General features: G+C 60.0%; 4 protein-coding genes across 5 annotated transcripts; 2 read left to right on the plus strand and 2 right to left on the minus strand.

Moving 5' to 3' along the window:
- Window positions 1-78: 78 nt before the first annotated feature.
- On the minus strand, window positions 79-6,648 carry LOC134419353 (aldehyde dehydrogenase family 3 member B1-like). Its single transcript, XM_063158447.1, has 11 exons — window positions 6,539-6,648; window positions 6,241-6,450; window positions 5,749-5,911; window positions 3,573-3,683; window positions 3,366-3,486; window positions 3,161-3,246; window positions 2,884-2,965; window positions 2,333-2,719; window positions 1,985-2,151; window positions 1,711-1,810; window positions 79-639 (listed from the first exon to the last, which is right to left on the minus strand). Exons 1-11 carry the CDS (start codon window positions 6,646-6,648, stop codon window positions 446-448), a joined length of 1,731 nt encoding a protein of 576 aa, XP_063014517.1. The 3' UTR covers window positions 79-445.
- Window positions 6,649-7,739: 1,091 nt separating this feature from the next.
- Window positions 7,740-12,148, plus strand: UNC93B1 (unc-93 homolog B1, TLR signaling regulator). 2 transcript variants are annotated; one of them, XM_063158435.1, is made up of 12 exons: window positions 7,740-7,939; window positions 8,630-8,731; window positions 8,814-8,955; window positions 9,033-9,186; window positions 9,262-9,423; window positions 9,490-9,619; window positions 9,699-9,792; window positions 9,872-9,996; window positions 10,069-10,251; window positions 10,321-10,594; window positions 10,828-10,946; window positions 11,040-12,148. In XM_063158435.1, exons 2-12 carry the CDS (start codon window positions 8,648-8,650, stop codon window positions 11,304-11,306), a joined length of 1,734 nt encoding a protein of 577 aa, XP_063014505.1. In that variant the 5' UTR covers window positions 7,740-7,939; window positions 8,630-8,647; the 3' UTR covers window positions 11,307-12,148. The 2 variants fall into 2 exon arrangements, with proteins under 2 accessions (XP_063014505.1, XP_063014507.1); XM_063158437.1 differs by lacking the exon at window positions 7,740-7,939 and adding an exon at window positions 8,233-8,267.
- Window positions 12,149-12,268: 120 nt separating this feature from the next.
- MAX (MYC associated factor X) lies at window positions 12,269-15,301 on the plus strand. Its single transcript, XM_063158439.1, has 5 exons — window positions 12,269-12,382; window positions 12,561-12,587; window positions 13,622-13,729; window positions 13,936-14,059; window positions 14,478-15,301. Exons 1-5 carry the CDS (start codon window positions 12,347-12,349, stop codon window positions 14,660-14,662), a joined length of 480 nt encoding a protein of 159 aa, XP_063014509.1. The 5' UTR covers window positions 12,269-12,346; the 3' UTR covers window positions 14,663-15,301.
- On the minus strand, window positions 15,278-20,317 carry FNTB (farnesyltransferase, CAAX box, beta). Its single transcript, XM_063158438.1, has 12 exons — window positions 20,291-20,317; window positions 18,932-18,996; window positions 18,703-18,775; window positions 18,371-18,462; window positions 17,939-18,085; window positions 17,783-17,866; window positions 17,054-17,140; window positions 16,849-16,978; window positions 16,635-16,767; window positions 16,431-16,542; window positions 16,231-16,345; window positions 15,278-15,752 (listed from the first exon to the last, which is right to left on the minus strand). Exons 1-12 carry the CDS (start codon window positions 20,300-20,302, stop codon window positions 15,642-15,644), a joined length of 1,161 nt encoding a protein of 386 aa, XP_063014508.1. The 5' UTR covers window positions 20,303-20,317; the 3' UTR covers window positions 15,278-15,641.
- Window positions 20,318-20,680: the final 363 nt, after the last annotated feature.

Here is a 20,680-nt window from a genome sequence, read left to right on the forward strand (position 1 = left end):
GGGCGGGGAACGCCCCCCAACCCTCCCAGCATCCCCCAGACCAGAGGAGGGAGGCACAAAGAGAGGCTGGGAGAGAGTTTGATGCAAAGTCTTTACTACAGGCAGAGTTACACGGAGCAAAGAGCAACAGCGAGGAGGGACAGAGGTTCATTCCAAAGGAAAAGTCCGTGTGAGGGGAGATGGGACTGATGGGAGCGCTTCTCCAGCAGAAAGAGAAGTTTGGACTAAGAAAAAGATTTTGGTCATTTCATCTGTGTCCTGGAAAATGGTTTGGAGCAGAGGCCACAAAGGGTGCAGGAGAGGATGTCCATCCTGGCTGTCTGACATGCTCCAGCGAGGCAAAGGACACAGTGAGGAAGTGGGGAGTGCGATGAAGAGGGAGAGTGGGACAGTTCCAGTTCTTCCCGCTGACTCCGTGGCATCTCCAGAGCAGGGCATGGCAGCCTCAGAGCAGGGTGCAGGTGCCCCTGCGCTTCACCTCGAAGGTGGTCGTGAGGAGTCCCAACTTCTGCTGGGTGTAGGGCGGGTAGCGCGGGGTGTTGAGCGTCTCCAGCCCCATGTTCCGGTGCAGGCAGCCACGGTGGAGGGAGAAGGTGTCAAAGGTGAACTTCCCATGGTATTTTCCCAGGCCACTGTTCCCTGGAACACACAGGACAGGTCCATGCTCAGGATGGGACACTGCTCCTGATGATGCCTTCTCCAAGCATCAAAATGAGGGAAAAAGACACCTACAGGATTTTCTGAGCAGCACAGACATGGTGGAGGAATTCCATTTTTCCAGTGCCTCCTCCAGGTATATGGATGCTCAGTGCAGCCAATCTTGCTGCAGCTCAGCAGTTTGGAGGCCCCATCATCTCCTTTTTACCCACCTCCATTTATCTACACAAGCTTTGCTGGGTTCTGCAAGTCTTGATTTCACTCCATGATGCTCCACCGTCTCCCCATGGCTGGAGCTGTTCGACCCTCTTCCCGGAACTCTAAAAGCCTGGAGCCACATTGGCAACACCAGTTCTCCCAGTTCCTGTGGCTAGTTTAACTGGAGGTTAAGTGACTTCTCATGGAAGCTTTGGTGCCATCTCATCCCAATGACTTCAGCCCCTTCACCTGCTCTAAAATGGCTTTACCTAATAATTGAAGGTGGTTGGTCTGAATCATTCCCAATTAAGATAAGTTACGGAATGGGAAGTACAAAAAATTGTTCCCTGAGCCACAGGCAGGTGAAGAATTAATTGTCTGGGTGTTTCATTATGTCTGACTCAGGTGCCAGCCCCGACAGAGATGCTGAGCAAGGGCAGCATCAAATGAAGGGACTTATCCCAGAAATATTTTGGCAAGAAATCAAGCCATACAGAAGTATTCTGGGAAACAACATTCCTGTATTCCTGTATCCCTGGACTGTGCTGCACCCACAGCCCAGGGCTAAGCAGCCTCACTTTTCACCTGACAAAGCAAAAATTGGTGCCTCTGGAGACCAAAAATTTCTTCTTCTCCAAGATCCTGTAAGAGGTTCTCCAGGTTTTCATAAGCACTTTGTTCCTACTATTTTGTCCTAAAAGTTGGAATGGAGGTACAACCTGGCTCTTGAGGGACATTAAGGGATCCAGCCCAGAACCACACTGGCTGCAGGAAGAAACTCCCATTCCTCACTGTGGCTCGGGCCACGGATCACACCTGGCTCCCAATGGCCAGGACTGGGGATTCTGGACCTACCAACACCTCCAAAGGGCAGCGAGGTCAGTGTCACATGCATCAGGGTGTCGTTGCCACAGAAGCCTCCACTGCTCGTCCGCTCCAGGACCTGGTTCACGATCTGGGAGGGAGCAGAGAAGGTAGATGAGGGGCTTGCACTTGGCAAACATTACCCACTTTACCCATCAGATGTTCCCAGAGTGTCGGGGCTCTAAAGACCCTTTAGAGCACGTCCTGGGGCTCGTGGAGGAGGTGCCTTACTTCCCTCCCCACTTTTTCTGCTCCACAGACACACCTTGCTGTCGCAGGAGAAGGCGTAGAGGGCCAATGGCCGTGGCCGTGCGTTGATGAAGTCAATGGCTTCATCCATGTTGGCGATGACGACGATGGGCAGGATGGGCCCAAAGACCTCCTCCTGCATGGCAGGGTCTGAGGGCAGCACATCTGCCAGCACAGTGGGAGCTGCAGAGAGCAAACCCAGACAGCATCAGCCAGGCACAGAGGTCGGAGATGAAACCTCCCCTCAGGACCCATTTTTAAGCACCCCTAAAACTCTTTTCCCTCTAGAGCCTCCCCTCTGTATGCAGACCCCCTGAAAACCCCCAATGTGCTCACCAAGATGTGAGTGACCCCCAAGCCTCACCGATGTAGCGCTCGGCCTCGTCCGTCTGTCCCCCGATGGCCACGCGCCCGCTGCCCAGCAGCGCCCGCAGGCGCTGGAACTGCTTGTCACTCACAATGCGGCCAAAATCCGGGGATTCCCGGGGGTTGGGGCCGAAAAACTCTGTGATGGCCTCACGCAGGGCGGGCATGAGCTTCTCCTGCATCTCCAAGGTGCAGAGCAGGTAGTCAGGCGCGATGCAGGTCTGCCCCGCGTTGAAGAAGCGGCCCCAGGCCACGCGCCGCGCCACGTTGGTCACATCACAGGTGTCAGACACGTAGCAGGGGTTCTTGCCCCCCAGCTCCAGTGTCACCGGTGTCAGGTGCTTGGCAGCAGCTGTCATCACGATCCGCCCCACCGGGGGGCTGCCTGCGGGCAGGGAAAACATGGATTGAGGTGGGAATCCCACCAGCCATCACACGGCTCTGGGATGTGGCACTGGGTCCCACCAGACCTCAGATACACATCCCAGATCCTCCAACAGATCCTGGCACCACATCCAGGAGGGCTCTGCTCTGTCCCATGGGACGTACCAGTGAAGAAGATGTAGTCAAACTTGTTCTCCAGCAGCCTGGTGGTCTCTGGCACGCCACCGGTCACCACAGCAAAGCAGTCCTGCAGGGAAACAGAAAACATCCCCTTGTGTCACCATGTGTCCCCACCAACTGCATCCCAGGAAGCTGGGACATTGGCTGAGGACGGAGGAAGGAGGTTCTGCACATAGATGATGTGTGGGGATGGTGTGTGTGAGGCAGGGTTGGGAACACCATGGTCGAGGAACAACAGACAAGGACAAGAAGGGCTTCTCACACTGTCCAGGTAACAACTCAGCGTTTCAGCAACGAGTCTCTCTGTGTTCTTGGAGATCTCTGAGGGTTTGATGATGGCACAGTTCCCTGCAGGAAGATGAACAGGACATCAACACAGTGACATGGTGACAGCCACCCCTTCTGGGCATGAGACCCCTGGGGAGACCCTGGCACTTCCAGGCCAGGGGACTGAAGTTTGGGCTCACCAGCAGCGATGGCCCCAATGAGGGGCACCAGGAAGAGGTGGATGGGGTAGTTCCAGGGCGCTATGATGAGCACCACCCCATAGGGGTCCTTGCGGATGAAGGCAGAGTCCAGCTGCATCACCTTCGAGGAAGAACATGACCTCAGCACTGCCTTCCTCACCAGCAATCCTCTCCCCCACTTCCCTTTCCCCAGAGCTTCCTTCTTACCAGGTTCTTGTCCACGTGCTCATCCTTCATCCAGCTGCACAGGTTGTTGAGGGTGACATTGAGCTCATTCTTGCAGAGGAGGATCTCGCTGAAGAAAGCCTCAAAGGATGGCTGGGGACAAACATCATGGAAGTGCCACCACATCACTGACCCCATCATTGACCCTGTCACCCTAACACAGACCCCATCACCCCAACACCAACCCCATCACCCCAGGAGGCATCTCTCCCCTCTTCCAAACATGAGCAGCAGGAGGATCTCTTCAGCAGAAGTTTCCATCACCTCCTGTAACTCCTAGGAAATATCAGTGACCCAGAAATTTTATTAAACTAGTTACTTGGCCAGAAGGAAAAAAACCCCAAAATTTAAAATTTTCAAGCTATTTGCTAAATTCCTGAGCTCAGCACTGTGAACTGGCAACAGAATCCTGAGCCAAAGCAATGTCACCAAAGCTCCTGAAGAGTTGGTCCTGGTGGAAGGCATCCTTCCCACTTGGATATTCAAGCAGGAAGCAAAGCCCTAACCTCCCTTCCACTGCCTGTGGACTAAAGCTGCACTTTTAGTCTTAAATTTAGTCTAAGTCTTAAGACCTTGACTAAAGGGAAGTAATAAAAACCACAGCTTAATTAAAGCCCTTGTGATGGAGAAGTGGGTCCTCTTGATAGTTGCGGAGCACAGATTGGGACCATATCATCCTTGCAGGAGAAGTGTGAAGATACCAGGGATAACCCAGCAGGGTCTGTGGAGCCCCTTCATGACCTGGGGAGCAGGGGGAGCAAAGCTCCTGTGCTGTGACATCGTATTTTGGACTCCTCCAACCCAAAATCATCCCTGGATTGGAGTCTTCCTCCCATCTCCACACCACTTTGGGGTTGGGAAGGCTGGTTGCTGATTCCCAGGATCTTCCACCACCAAGAGACCTTCAGGTCCCCAAAAGGCAGCTGCCAGGAGTTGCAAGAACCCTCTTGAAGGCGAGAGCTCAGGAGGCACGTGAGGTAATGGAGTGAAGCAACGGGGCCATTCTCAACCCAGGATGATGATGGCATCACCAGGATAAGGAAGATGATGGTCCATTAGGAATTTTGATGGGATACAAAGGTTGTGAGATAGGACATTAAGTCTGAGGTCATCCCAGTGCCACCAATCATCAGTACCAGAGAGGAACTGGCACTGCTGGAGGTGAGACACCACCTCAGCTACGTAAGAGCAGGTGAAGTGTCCATCTAGCTATGAGGGCCCGGCTGCATAACCAGCTCATTACTGGACAACCGGATCTAATTAGGAGTAATTAGGAAAGATGATGGACACACTCAGAACACTGATGCCTATCAAGGCCTGGCTGAAGGAGAAGGCCTCACCTCCAACAAACAAGGCAATTAGGAGCCTTGGGAGATGGCAAGACAGGGAAAGATATTGCTGAGGGCATGGACACTTCACTGATGCCGAACAAAGAGGTGAGGATTATATAATGGAATCCTGGAATGGTTTGGGTTGGAAGGGACCTTGAAGCTCATCCAATTCTGCCCCATCATGGGCAGGGACACCTTCCAGGAGCCCAGGTTGCTCCAAGCCCCATCCAACCTGGCCTTGAACACTTCCAGAGATGATGAGCTACGACCACTAGAATTATCCATAGTGTGGATGCTCCCACTTCTCCAGCAGATCATCCAGAAGCTCCTGGCATGCCACAACACCCTGAGCCATATCCAGAGCCCTGCCCATGCCACCGTGCCAGTGAAACCAGTCCCTTGGAGGCCCTGGCAGGAATGTGCAGTGCCAGCACATTGCACAATGCCAGTAATCCTGGGCGTGCCAGGCTGGCCAGGAGCACCCCAGGATGTCACCCTTGTGGAGGTCACGTGGACCCCCAGGATGCAGACCAGAGTGTGAAACGCCTCCACCTCAGACAGTCACCGAGAGGCCAACAGAGCCTTTGCCTGGTTTCAGAGCACCAGGGATGGGATCAACAGCACAGTCCCTCCACTATCCCTGGATCTGCAGAGATCCAGCACTTAGAGATGCACCACCCTGGGAGGACATCAAGGGGGAATCAGGACCCCAAGGAAGCGACACCCCTCTGCTCAGACCCTCACAAGGATACAACACCCAGACAAGGGAGTAATGAAGGACTTGAAAGATGTGATGCCAGTAGCCCCCAATTCCCAGCCCCTCTTACCTTGCCCATATCCAATTCAGTGGCTTCCAGAATCTCCTGCTTCTTGTCATCCAGGAAGCGTCCCAGAGCCTCCAGCTGTGCCACACGATATTCCATGGGCCGAGTCTTCCCAGAGAGCCAGGATGCCCGCAGGTGGCTCACCAGCCCTGCATAGGGGTTCCCACTGTAGGGACGAGGGTGTTAGAGGGGACCCAGCTCCACTCTACCTTCATGTCATCCCAGATCCATGTTATCCCATTCCAGCATCAAACGGGACCCCACATTCCCTGAGGACAGTGCAGGGAGTCTGCACACACCGATCTCCATTACTGCTGGGAGCAGCCAACACAGCACCATTCCCTGCAGATCCTGTCTTCTCCCTTGGGCCATGCTGGGACATGGTGGCTCACAGACCTCAGACTTTTCCCCCAGCACTAACCCGGGGTCCCCTTTGCCCTGGCTTGCCCTGCCCACCTCCCTGTCTCCCTCCTGCCCCCAGCCCCTTGCTCTCACCACGGAGTGCTGCAGACCATTGGCACTGGCCCCTTCCCGATCCCACTGCTTCCACTGCACCCAGCAGCTTTCCCAGGCTCTTTGCCAGGATCACTGCCCGTGGTGCTGCACTTGCCATAGCCCAGGAGCTGCTGCTTGGGGGGCTCGAGGGGCTGCTGCTTGCCAAGCTGTTGGAAAGAGCTGCCAGTCTCCATGGAGAGCGTGGTGGCCCTGGGGAGAGAGAGACACTGCGTGGGTTATGCCAGGATGGAAGTGCTGGAGATGCCGGCTCGATCCCAAGAGGAGTCACCCGCGGCACCTTTGAAGAGCAGCTTGGTGCTCGGGGCCGTCCTGGTTGTGGGGTGACTCAGCCCAGAGCAGCTGCCAGAGGCCCTGGGAGATGCCTGGGATTCCCGGGATAATCGCCATCCTCTGGACACTGACCTGCCCAGGTTGCCCTGCTGATTTAGGGTCACCTATGGGGACCTCAGGGACAAGACACCCCCAAACCTGGGGGGCAGAGCTGCAGCCCCCCATCTGTCACCCTCTCCCTCTCCATGCCCAGACACCCACCCTTCCTCGAGGAAACACCCCCTGTGCCCCACAGCCCCCACCAGCATGGGGGGTGTCACAGGGGTGCCATGCAGGGAGTGCCAGCTTTGGGGACCCCGCAGTGCTTACCTGGGAGCTCTTGTGGAACCTGGAGGAGCGCGAGGCCAGGCAGGCACTGCTGAGGCTCGGAGTGGGGGTCCCTAAATGCTGTGGGGCTGGGCCCCATGGCCAGAGGCGGGAAGGACTGGGCCCCGCCTCCGTGGGGCTGGCAGTGGGGACAAGGTCTGGGATGGGATAGAATGGAATGGGACCTCCCCCTTGGGATGGTGGAACTCACATGGCCACCTCACCACCACCATGAACCTTGACCCATTTGGACCCCACAGACACCCTTCATCCTGCTCCATGACCACCCTGATCCATGGGGGTCCCACAGACACCCCTCATCCTGCTCCCTGACCACCCTGATCCATGGGGCTCCCACAGAGACCCTTCATCCTGCTCCCATGACCACCCTGATCCATGGGGCTCCCACAGACACCCCTCATCCTGCTCCATGACGACCTTGATCCATGGGGTTCCCACAGACACCCCTCATCCTGGTCCCACGACCACCCTGACCCATGGGGGTCCCACAGACACACCTCATCCTGTTTCCCAAGGGTTCCATGACCAATAGACTCCACTCATCCTGCTCCCAGGAAGGGCCCTTTGCCCCAGCACCCCAGGGTGGCTCCCATTGCCTGGGGTGTGGGGGGCCCTCAGGATGGGTGTTGCCCCACTGCCATGACCCTTCTGGGGCTGTTCCGTGTATATCCCCCCTATCCTGCAGAAACCAGCACCCTCCCAAGAGTCCCATCCCAAGAATCCCCCGCTACCGGCTGGGCCAGATCCTGCCCCGGAGATGTCAGTCACCCCGTCCGCCCTGCCCAGCAGTGCCCTCGCCCTGCCCCGGGGCACCCCGCCGTGCCACGCACCCGGGCACCCTCTCAGCCCAGCTCTGGGGTGACACCAGGACAGACACGTGCCCTACACCCCCCGACTGGGGTGTCCCCCCGCCCAGGCACTCTGGCACATCCCCCGGACCGGGAAGGGGAAGCGAAAGCAGCAGGGCACAGCACCCAGTGCCACGGGCACCCCGAGGAGGCAGCACCCACCCCGAGGCCTGGTGGGAGCGCTGGGGAGGCGGGGGGGTCACAGGGAAGCGGAGGGGGGTAGGGCTGGGGGGCTGCGCGATGGGGGAGCAGTGGGGGCTGCGCGGGGGTCAGGGTGCTGTGCGGGTTGGGCGTGAGGAGCGCTGCAGAGCCGGGGTGCTGAGAAAAGCCGCGGGTGGGGGGCACTGAGGAGGGCGGGCAGGGACCGGAGGGGGTCCGGGAGCGGAGGGGAGGGTCCGGGAACGGCCCCTTTAACCACCTCCGTCCCGCCCGTGCGAACCGAAAGAGGAAGAAGCTCCCGCCCCGCCCCGAGAAGCTCCGGCACGGGCAAGCAGGGCTGGGGTCGGTGTGACGGGGCCGGGGGGCTGTGAGGAAGCTGGGGGTGCTGAGCCCAGAGGTGCAGTTCTGGGCAGTGCAAAGCTGGGTAGGGGGCACGGGATTCGGGGGTGCAGGATCTGAAGGTGTAGGGGTGCAGAACACAGGGGTGCAACCACGAGTGCATGTTCGGGGGGTACAGAGCACAGAGGTTCAGGGCTTGGGGATGCCATGTACATGGGTACACGGTGCTGGATGTAGGGGTACAAGGGCTGGGACTGCTGGACATGAGGGTGCAGGGTCTGTGTGTGCAGGTCACAGAGATGCAAAACATATGGGTGCAAGACTTGGGGTGCCAACAGGGTCCCTTCCACCCTGACACCATTCAGGGCTCTCCAGAAGCACTAATGGAGAAGGACATCAACGGCTGCCAGGATGGGGCCAAGACAGAGCCAAGCGCCAGGCTGGGCACCGAGGGGACAGAGACACAGGTGAGACCAGGGGAACACCCGTGGGGGGGAAGCAGGTGTGTGGTGGCCATCCCCGAGTGGTGACAGCTGCAATCACCCACAGCTGGACGATTTTGTGGGTCCTCACCCTGACTACAATGAGGAGGAAGAAGAGCAGAAGTACTTTCGCCGCAAACGCCTCGGTGTCATCAAGAACGTGGTGGCTGCCAGCCTGGCTGGCACCCTCACTTACAGCGTCTACCTGGGTATGGGACCTCCCAGGGACCCCCAGAACAACTCGGGGTGTTCAGGGCATGGGGTGACCACCCCTGGACCCCCCCAGGTCTGCTGCAGATGCAGCTGATTCTTCACTATGACGAGACCTACCGGGAGGTGAAGTACAGCAATATCCGGTTGGAGGACATCGACCGCAAGGTGCTGATGGGCATCAACGTCACACCCGTGGCAGCGCTGCTCTACACACCCATCCTCATCAGGTACGGCCCCACCACGCTCCCGGCCAGCATGGATCACTGGCATGGCACCCACACTTCCTCTCCTTGCCCTGGCAGGTTTTTTGGCACCAAGTGGGCCATGTTCCTGGCGATCGGCATCTACGCCCTCTTCGTCTCCAGCAACTACTGGGAGCGCTACTACACGCTGGTGCCCTCTGCAGTGGCCATTGGCATGGTGATCGTGCCCCTCTGGGCCTCCATGGGCACCTACATCATGCGGTAGTACTGGGGGGCAGGGTGGGTGGGGCATGCATGGGGTGCCAGCTGACCCAATGCCCCACGCAGGATGGCCCAGAAGTACTACGAGTACATTAACTACAAGGAGGAGCAGGAGAAGGAGAAGCAGCGGGCACCACGGGACGCCTGCAATGCCTACATCATCGTCTTCCAGACCATCTTCTACTCCTGCTTCCACGTGAGCCCCGGCGGGGTGGCTGGGATGGGTGGGGAACCACACCAGCAGCACTGAGCGTGCACCCTTCTACATCCTGTAGTTGAGCTTCGTCTGCGCTCAGATGCCCATGGTCTTCTTCCTCAACAACTACCTCTACCAACTCAACCACACGCTCTTTGCAGTGAGGCACTGCGGTGAGGCTGCGGGCGGGGCGCGGGGCGGCACCGGGAGCCCCCCGGTTGGGATTAACCACGGCCTGTGCCCCACTGGCAGGGACCCTGAGCCACGGTACGCTGCCTGGTTTCAACAAGACGGTGCTGCAGAGCCTTCCCCGCAGCGTCAACCTCATCATCGTGGAGAGCGCCTTGATGGCCGCCGCCTTCCTCGCCATGCTGGTGGTGAGTGCCGGGGCGGGAGGGGACAGGGATGGGCTGGATGATGGCAGGACCTCACCTGCTGGCACTCTGCAGGTGCTGGTGCTGTGTGGCGCGGCGTACCGGCCCATGGAGGAGATCGACATGCGCAGCATCGGCTGGGGCAACATCTTCCAGCTGCCCTTCAAGCACATGCGGGACTATCGCCTGCGGCACCTCTTCCCACTGTTCATCTACAGCGGCTTCGAGGTGCTCTTTGTCTGCACGGGATTTTCCCTGGTAGGATCTGTGACGGGGTGGGAGGTGATGGAGCGGGGACAGGTGATGCTGAGCCCGTGCTCTCTGCAGAACTACGGCGTGTGCGCCCTCGGGCTGGAGAGGCTGGCGTATCTGCTCATGGCCTACGGCTTCTCCGCCTCGGTGTGCTCCAGCCTGGCCCTGTGCATGCTGCGCCTGCGCCGGCACATCCCGCTCCTGGCTGGAGCCCTGATCCACGCTGTGCTCCTGGTGACGCTCTTCTGCTGGGCGCCGGAGCCCCGGTACCTGGCGCAGGCACCGCTGCTCTACAGCATTGCCGCGCTCTGGGGCACTGGCAGCGCCCTCAACAAGACCGGAATCAGCAGTGAGTAGTGGGAAGGTCCTAAAACAGCCTCTGTTGTCCCCAAAACGCCTTGGTGGTCCCCAAAACAGCCTGGGTTGTCCCAGGTTTTTCCACACATTCTCTCCTCATGTCCCCTGGCACCACGAGTTTGTGGCCTCAGTCCTTGGATCCGCAGGACAGACTCACTGTGATTGTCCCCCACGCCAAGGGGACATGGCACAGGAAGGGGACACTGATTCCAGTCTCTGCCACAGTCCTCCTAGGGATGTTGTACAAGAAAAAGGAGCGCCAAGACTTCATCTTCACCATCTACCACTGGTGGCAGGCCCTGGCTATCTTCGCCGTCTACCTGTGGTCGGGGCTGCCCATGAAGGTAAGTCCCAGATATGCTCCAGCCCACTCTGAGAGATTCCAGGCTTTTTGGGGACACACCCCCACGACAATCCCAAAACTCCATGTGCCTCAGGCCAAGCTGTCCATCATGCTGCTGACGCTGGTGGTGGCGGTGGGGACATACCTGTGGATGGAGCGGAAGGTGGCGTGGAACATGGAAGTGCGGCTGCCCCGCATCCCACGCCCACGCCACAAAACACGTGGATACCGCTACCTGGAGGACAACTCGGATGAGACTGGCTCTGACGGTGACGGGGACAAGGAGGATGATGACAGGCACCCAACTGAGGCCACCAGGGAGGACGAGCTGCCAAAAGAGGACAGGGAGCTGCTGGGATAGGGAGAGCCTGTCCTGGGCCTGCTCTTGGTACCTGAGGGGGTTCCACAGCTCCCCCCAGGTGGGCCCAAAATTCTGCAAACCCCCTCAGGTCAGGCTTGCAACCCCCAAGCTAAGCCTAAAGCCCCCAAGCAGCCCAGATCCCCCCACATTGGCTGAAGGACCCCCACTGGCCCACGGATCCCCTAGGTCAGGTCCAGAGCCTCCAGGTTAATCTACAGCCCCCAGATTATGGTACAGCCCCCAGGCAGGCCCATAGCCCCCCAAATTATGGTGTAGTTGCTCAGGTCAGACCTGCAGGCCCCCATGCCAGCCCCAAAGCTCCCACACACAAATCCACAGCCCCTCATACAAGGCTCACGCCCCCCAGGCAGATCCACAGCCCCCCAGATTTGGCCAAAGCCCTCCCCAGGTGAGGCCCACAGACCCCTGAGCAGATGCACATTCCCTCTAGCAAGGCTTGCAGCCCCCCACAATGTCCTGCAGACCCCAGGCAGACCCCCAGCCCTCCCGTATTAGCCCATTAGCTTCCAGACCCCGCAGGGCTACCCTGGAGCCCCCAGGCAGATCGACCCCCTCCCAAACTGGCCCACAGCCCTTCAGACCAAACCCACACACGCCCCAGGCAGACCCTGCAGCCCCCCTAGGTTGTCCCGGAGCCCTTCTAGCTCAGTCTGCAGCCCCCCAGGCCGGCCCCGCAGCCTTCCCAACCAATCCCATCCCCATTTTCCTTCAATAAACCCCCTCCCTCCGTGCCCTTAGCCCTCACCTCCTCCATCCTCCGGCTGCGCACCCTTAGCGTCCCCTACCCGAAGCGGAGACTACAGCTCCCGGTGTGCCCCGCGCTGCCCCGCGCGATGCACGCCGGGAGTTGTAGTCCCCGCCACGTGGAAGACGCCTCCATCTCCCCACTCAAACCACAACTCCCGCAACCGTTCGCGTCGCCCGGCGCCATCATTGCCCCCCCGACTTCCGCGCATGCGCGGTGCGGGCTGTTGTTGTGGCGGCGCGGCCCGGCCCGCGGCTTCACCCGGGCGGGAGCGATGAGCGACAACGATGACATCGAGGTGGAGAGCGACGTGAGTTGCGCCCCCAACCCCGAGACAATCCCTGGGATAACCACCCGTGGCTCTTCCCTACCTCAGGAGCTCTGAGAATGTGGTAATGTTTGGTTTGTGTGTGTTCTTCCTTCATATGGCGGCGCCCCCCCCCACCATCTTCTTCCTCTTCCTCCTTGCCCGGGTCGGGGCTCCTCAGGAGGAGCAGCCGAGGTTTCAGTCCGCGGTAGGTCGCTGGGGGTCGCCCCCCGGCGCCCCCGGGATCGGGAGCACGTGGGCGGGGGTGTGAGGGGGGCGGGATTTGGGGAGGGGGTGACATGGAAGGGGACGGGGGGAACGGGGATCCTGCGGGAGATAGGGGTGTTGGGCGTGTCCTGTGGGGATCGGGGTTTTGGGGGGACATCGGTGGGATTGGGGCTGCTGACGGGGACACCAGTGGGGTTGGGGAACACACCTTTGGGGCTGGGGTCTTCTGGGGGGGGGCTGAGACATGGAGAGGGATCTGTGGGGATGGGGGCCTTGAGGGAGAAACCTGGGCTTGGGGGGGTGTCCTGTGGGGATGGGATTCTTGGAATGGGGGGACACCAGTAGGGCTGGGGGGCTTTTGGGGAGGAGGGTTGGGCTTGGGGAGGTGACACCTCTGGGCTGGGTGGTCTTATTTGGGTTGGGGGCTGTGACACAGAAGGGGATCTACGGAGTCATGTCTTTTGGGGGGGCAGCTGGGTTTGGGGGTGTCCTGTGGGGCTGGGGGTCCTATTGGGGGGGGGACACCAGTGAGGCTTGGGGTTATGTGGAAGAGGATCCGGGGCGCTTTACGGGAGGGGGAGTGGGAGGTTTCTGGGGGAAGGGGGGGTGTTCGGGGGGCGTTACGTGTGGGGCCGAGTCATTTGGGGGGTGGGGCTACGTTTGGGGGGCACAGGGGGAACAACACCAGGGGTGGACAGAGGGCATGGGGGAGTTGTGCCTGGTTGGTTGGGGGGCAGGGGAGGAGGTGACCTGGGGAGGAGGTGACGGTGTTCCAGGGGGAAAGTGCTGTACCCCCCGCCCCGGGGCCGGAGCTGCCCTGGCAGCAGGAAGCTGGGGAAACCGAAAGCACCGGGAGCCGCCTCCTTCCCACGCCCTCGCGGCCCAGCCGGAGGCGTCACAGCCACGGAGCCGCCCTGGAGGCTCAGCTGAGCTCCCACAGCGATTCCCAGAGGGAATTTTGGGGGTGCAGGTGGTGGCCTCCTCCCGGTGCCACCCCTGTGCCCCCCATCCCAGGCCGACAAACGGGCTCATCACAATGCGCTGGAGCGCAAGCGCAGGGACCACATCAAGGACAGCTTCCACAGCCTGCGGGACTCCGTGCCCTCGCTCCAAGGAGAGAAGGTGAGTTTATGGAGCGTGCTGGGGGCACGGACAGCACCCACCTGTGGTCCAGGCTCCTCGATTTGGGACAATCCTCAGGTTCTCTTGTGCCATGGGAGTCCCCAGTGAGGACTAGAGCCAGGGTGGGGTGAGGCAGGTAAAATTCCAGTTTTCCCCCCTGGACTAGGTCTTTATCTTGCCTCTGGCTTTTCCCACTATTGCAACAGGCATCCCGGGCCCAAATCCTGGACAAAGCCACAGAGTACATCCAGTACATGCGCCGGAAAAACCACACACACCAGCAGGACATCGACGACCTCAAGCGGCAGAATGCACTGCTGGAGCAGCAAGGTGGTAGCTGAGATCTGGCTGGAGATGGGGGCTGGCAGGGTCTGAGATCCAGGAGCTGGGGCCTGGCAGGCCTTGGGAGCCAGGAGAATTTGGGATCTAAGATCCAGTGGGAGCTGGGGTCTGGTAAGAGATATGATCCATCAGAATTCACGATCTGGTGGAAGCTGAGATCCACTGGGAGTTGGGATCTGGTGGGAGCTGAGGTCTGGCAGGACCAGAGTTTAGTAGGGTGCAGAATTCAGTGGGAGCTGGGGTCTGGCAGGACCAGAGTTTGGTAGGGTGCAGAATTCAGTGGGAGCTGGGGTCTGGCAGGATCTGGGGTCCAGAAGAGTTCGGGATCCGGTGGGAGCTGGGGCATGTCGGGAGCTGGGTTGCAGGCAGGGCCAGGCCGGGGGTGACACAGTGCTGTCCCTCACAGTGCGTGCGCTGGAGAAGGCCCGAGCCAGCGCCCAGCTCCAGGCCAGCTATCCCGCGGACAACAGCCTCTACACCAACCCCAAGGGCAGTGCCATCTCCGCCTTCGACGGTGGCTCCGACTCCAGCTCCGACTCGGAGCCCGAGGAGCCGCAGAACAGGAAGAAGCTGCGCATGGAGGCCAGTTAGGCCCCTCCGCCGCCCCCCGGCCCGCGGCAGGACTCGCTCCCTCCGCTCCTAGAAGCTCTTGGACTGCAGCTTCCCAGCCCTCCCCGGCCCCTTCCCTGCTCCCACCACGCCGGCCCCGGGGGGAGCCGGCCAGGCCGAGCAGAAAGACTTGGGGGGGTCAGGGAGACTCCCCCGCCAACTCCCCTCCGCTAGCGACCCCCCTCCCCTTCCCTCCTGGTTTTATAGGAGCATTTCTATTTATACCCGGGGACCAGTGCAGTCCAGAACGGGGAGGAGCCAGGCAGCCCCCCCCAGAAAGGAGCAAGCACTGGGGGGGGGATCTCCCTATTTATTTTCTCCGTGTGCTACTCCACCTGCCCGAGTCGGCGGAGCACAGAGCCAGGCTTGGGGGCTCCTTCCCCACTCTCCTCCTCCTCCTTCCCTCCCTTGACCCTTCCCAACCTCCGTGGCATTTTCCAAACTCCAGTGGCCCGTCCCCGCCCCGTAGGTGCCCCTTTTCCCCCCATTTTGATGCCATTCCATGGATCTAAGGTATGTTGTACATACTGCCCAGAGTTGTCTTGCAAGTTAAGGCTTCCCTTTACTATAAGACTATAAATAATAAACAAAAAAAGCCAAAATTCCACTTATTTTATCCTCCCCCGTGGTTACCGTGTGTTCTTGGAATGGGGGAAGTTGGTGCCACCGGATCCAGACATGGCATCACCTCCTGCCCCGCATCCCCGGGGCCACCAGCACATGGCGGGTGTGACTTCTGGTTTATTGATGCCAAAAAGCTCTGCCAGAGCCCGTGTCCCACCTGGGCTCTGGCCAGGATGGCAGCAGGACACCTGGCCTGGAGCAGGCTGGATTTTGGTATTGCTAGCACCCTGAGCACCGTGCTCTGCCTGGCCAGGCCACCGTGGGGATGGGATGGGATGGGCTGGGCTGTGCCGCTCGCTGCCGGGGCTCCGCACCCCGAGCCAGCAGCAGGACCCCCCTACTGGGCAGCGGGTGCCGGATCCAGGCTGGGCACGGGATACTGCAGGAAGTGCATCACCGCCCTCGCCACCTTCTCCGGGGCAATGTTGTAGACAGGGTGCGTGGCCTGCTGTTGGAGAGAGAGGGATGGAGGATGTTAATCACGGAGTCCTGGAATGGTTTGGGTGGGAAGGCACCTTAAGGATCACCTAGTCCAGCCCACTGTGCACGGGGAATCTCTACCATCCCAGGTTGCTCCAAGCCTGGTTCAACCTGGCCTTGGACACTTAGAGAAATGGGGCAGCCACAGCTTCTCTGGGCAGCCTGTGCCAAGGCCTCAGCACCCTCACAGGGAAGCATTTCCCATCTAAAATTCCCCTTTTCCAGTTTGGAGCCATTCCCCCTTGTCCTATCACTCCAAGCCCTTTTCCAAAGCCTGACTCCAGCTTCCTTGCTCCTTAGCCCTTCAAGCATCTCTAAGCTCTCCCTGAAGCCTCCTCTTCTCCAGGCTGAAGCCCAACTCTTCACTGCCATTGGATCTGCCTTTCTCAGTGCTGTGGCACGCTGGAAGCCCTTCCCTGCCCTCCCCAGCAATGCCCAGCACTTACCAGGGAATTCTCAGGGATACCCAGGACCACCTCATTGTGGAGATCTCCACTTCCAAAGTGCTGTGCAATGGCCAACCCACTCAGGCAGTAGCAGGTGTGGTAGAAATCCCGGGATCTGCATGCAAAGAGATGCTGGAATGCTGAGGGGGCATCTGGGCATCCCTGGTGCCAGGCAGCCCTGTGTTTCCCCCCACACTCACTTTCCTGGCTTATCCAGCAGCCCACCAGCTGGGCACTGGCAGCACAGGAGAATGTATTCCTGCAGCGCCAGCTGGTCGAACATCCAGTGTGCCATGCTCAGCGCCGGATCGCCTGGAAGAGAAACCCAGAGGAGGAACACCACAGAAGGTGTCAAATCCCTCCAGATGCCATTCTGGGGACAGAGGAAGCCTGTGGCAACTCACCCCTGGCATGGAGTGCCCGATGGAGCAGGGGCAGGAGCCCAGCTTGCCAAAAAGAGTAGCACCCATCCACCAGCTTGTTGCAGCGGCCCTGGAATCCGCCCTCGAAGCGCATCTGCCGCCCGGTCACCCAGCGCTGCAGGGCGATGGGAACCAGTGTGGGACCAAAGCTCCCCAGCAGGATGAGAGCCCCAGCATCCAAAGAGGGGTCACTCACCAGCAGGCTCCGGAGGTTCAGCAGATGTTCCTGCTTGAGGATGACCAGCGCAGCCACACCGCAGAAAGTGTAGCCGCCGTGCGCCTCCATGCCTGGCACGCCGCCGATCCCACCCTCCCAGTTCTGGCACCTGTGGGAGCAGGGTCAGGGCGGCAGGGACACCAGGAATGTCATCGCCTGTCCCCCACCTGTCCCCAGATCTCACCTGGCAATCCACTCGGCCGTCCCAGCGAAGAGTGCAGGTGTCAGGATGTTGGTCAGCGAGGCCACTGAAGCGGCGCAGTAGGCGCTCCTGCGGGAAAAGGGTGCCCAGAGATTCAGGAGATGGGTGCTCAGGGATGCGGCACTGGAACACCAAAGTGGCACCAGCTCCCTAAAATTACACTGGCTCCCCAAAACGGCACAAAGTCCCTGATCCAGCACTGGCTCCGTGTGATGGCGCCCTGCCATGGCAGTAGTTTGTGTCACCAGTCCCCTGCCATGGCACCAACACTCCAAAACAGCATTGGCTCCCCAAAACTACACCTCCCCATGGCACTGGCTCTCCACCACGGTACCAGCTCCCCCGAACAGCACTGTGTGACACCAGTGTGACACCAGCCGCACCCCAAAACACCACCAGCTCCACAAAACTCAACTAGGTCCACAAAACTGCACCCTGCCATGGCACTGGCTCCTCAGAATGGCACTAGCTCCAAGCATTTGCTCCCCAAAAGTAGCACTGACTGCCCAGAACTGTACCCCAAATAAGCAGTGGCTCCCCACCATAGCACCAGCTCCCCAAAATCATACTGACTCCCAAACATCACCAGCTCCCAGCACTGAATCCCCAGAATGGCACCAGCTCCCCACCACAGCACCTGCTTCCAGCACTGGCTTCCCAAAATGCCCAGCTCTCCCTCCAAACCAGCCTTCCCATGCAGCCCTCACCCACCTGACATCCACCTCTCCACCCACGTGCATGAGGAAGGAGCCATCCGGCTGCTTCAGCGAGTACAGGTACTCCAAGAGCTTCTTCCTGCAGGAGCCAGGGGCTGTGAGAGGGGGGACACACAGCCCAGCTCCCACCCAGCTCCTCCCGGCCCCGGACCTGTCGATGACGCCGAAGGCCTCCTCGGTGCCGATGATGCAGAGCGCGTTGACGGCGGCATAGGTGGGGGCGAGGTGGGGGTGCTGGCCGGGACCCCCCCCAAATCCACCCTGGGGGCTCTGGCAGCGCCTCAGGAATTGGCAGACACTGCGGGAAGGTGGGGAAGGGGCTCAGCGCCGCCTGTGTCACCCCGCTGGGGCGGCACATCCCCTCCCGGCCTCGTGAATCCCCCCGAGGTCGAAGCCGGGGGTGTCACCCTCCCGTCTCCATCGTCACGAGGAAGCCGCCGGAAGAATGGGCGGCATTGACGGTGGCAGGGAGACAAAGCACTCCTTTGCTCTGGGGACAGCGGGAGGTGGCACCTCCGGAGTCACGCGGGTGGCCAGCAGCGACAGCGGCCATGGTGGGGTCCCCCCAGCACTCCCCACTCACTCAGAGGCCACCGAATCGGGAATGGGCTCATCCAGCAGCTCCAGGCTGTGCAGGATCCAGTAGCAGAGCCAGGGGCGGCTGGCATCCAGACACTGCAGGGACAGAGGGGACAGTGAGGGAATGGCACCGGACATGGCAGGAGCAGGCAGGAGTGAGGAGACAGCCAGGAGAGCCCCCAGAGCATCGCTGGGATGAGCGTGGGCACACAGGGAATGCTGTGTCCACCCTGGGGCTGGCAAACCCCCGGCAACAAACAGCCCTGGTGACAGCCCGAGGCCGAGGGGAGCACCCCAGGCAGTGGCTCCAGGTGGCACATCCGGCATTCCCGGTACCTCATAGGCTTCAGTGAGCTGCCGGAGACCTCTCTTCAGGTAATGGAAGTGCTTCTCCCGCTGCAGGACGTACCTGGAATACAGAGAGGACAGGATGAGCAGGCAGGGTGGCCTTAAAAAGCAGGGGGACAGTGGCAGGAGGGGCAGAATCCTCCTGCAGCACCCACTGGGGTCAGTGGGTCTTTTGGGATGGGAGTTATTTATGGTTATTGGGAGTTTTGATACTCACTGTGAGGAGTGATGGTTTGTCTTGTAGGCATCATAGACCTCCTGCACGATGTCCTCCACCTTGGACTTGTCAGGAAAAATGGGAATAAAGACTATAGTGAGCTCTGGGAAGAGGTTTTGCATGTCCCAAACATGATCCCCACTGAGCCCCACAACTCCTACCCCATCCCAGGGGTTTATCTGATTCACAGCCCCATCTCACCCAGTAAAACCAAAGTAGGAATTCCCAGGAGCTTTGTGCCCCAAATTATGCCAGAATCCAACACCATCCCATGCTGCTTTACAAATCCAGCTTGAGTTTAGCTCAGCAGTGTCATAGAAAACACTCTCCTCCCGCGCACGCTGGGATAACTGGGGACTTGGACACTCTAAGCCACGGTAATCCTCAAGGAAATACCCCAGGATCAGCCGCAGGAGTGAGGAGGGGCCACACGGGGACCTGCATTCATGGCACTGCGTCCTGCCAGGGCACAATTGAGCAAGAAGAACCCCATGGATTGGGAAACCCGGAGTCACTTTTTACCCCGTCCCAGCACCCAGGGGAGCTGCCAGGGGCTGGGTCAGGATAGAGGGACAGAGGGGAGAGTCTGGCTGTCCCAGAACTCCTCATCCTCCCCCAGGTGGTTCTGGGGGACGTGTACTGTGGAAGCTGCTGTGGCTGGCGGGCGGCAGCACCGCCGGGCCCCCCAAAACACTGCTCACTGCTGGGTGACACAGGGGGAGTGGGAAAAATAGTTGCGTAGGGATACTGGGATCGGGATCATTCAATGCCATGGCACCCCTGAGTCCCGTCCCAGAGCAGCCAAAAGCCCAGCCCCAGCACAGCCCGGCACCCCAAACCCCATTCCATGGCACCCCAAAGCTCAGCCCCAGCACAGCCCGGCACCCTAAACCCGACCTCCACGGCACCCCAAAGCCCAGCCCCACGGCAGCCCGGCACTCCAAATCCCATTCCATGGCACCCCAAAGCCCTGCCCCACCTGGCAGCCCACACCCCACGGCCCCGGCACCCCACGCCCCACAGCGCAGCCCCCCGGCACCTGCTCGACGGAGGTGCAGGTCTGCAGCCCATCGTCCTGCAGCCGCCGCCGCCCGCCGGTGCCGGGGGCCGCTCCCGCCATGCTGCGGCCGCGGGGGCAGCGGGCGACGGCGGCCGAGAGGGGACGCGCGGCCGCGCTTCTGGTCACGCCCACTACACACGGCCACGCCCTCTCCTCGTGTGACCACGCCCCTTCTTTCTTGGGCACGCCCAGCCCCGGCGCGCGTGCGCAGAGGAGCCACTCCAGGGGCCGCTGCGTCATCGTGATGTGACGTCATTTATTGCATCATCATGGAACCCACGGGTTGGGTTGATAACAACCTTAAAACCCATCCAGGTCCACCCTGTTCTGTGGACAGGGAGATCTTCCACTAGACCAGGTTGCTCCAAGCCTTGTCCAGCCTGGCCTTGGACGCTTCCAGAGACTGGGCAGCCACAGCTTCTCTGGGAAATCCACTCCAGTGCCTCAGCACCCTCACTGTAGAGAATTTCTTCCTAGTATCCAATCTACACCTCCCATTTTCCACTTTGGAGACATTCCCCCTTGTCCTGTCACTGCATGGCCTCATCCCAAGTCCCTCTCCACCTCTCTTGGAGCCCCCAGAGGAACTGGCAAGGGCTCTAACTCTCGCTGGAGCCTTCTCTTTTCCATGCCAAGCAATCCCAGCTCTCTCACCCTTCTTAGCCCTTGGAGGATTTCTGTGGCCTCCT

This window comes from Melospiza melodia, chromosome 6, assembly GCF_035770615.1.
Source record: "Melospiza melodia melodia isolate bMelMel2 chromosome 6, bMelMel2.pri, whole genome shotgun sequence".
Taxonomy (NCBI): domain Eukaryota; kingdom Metazoa; phylum Chordata; class Aves; order Passeriformes; family Passerellidae; genus Melospiza; species Melospiza melodia.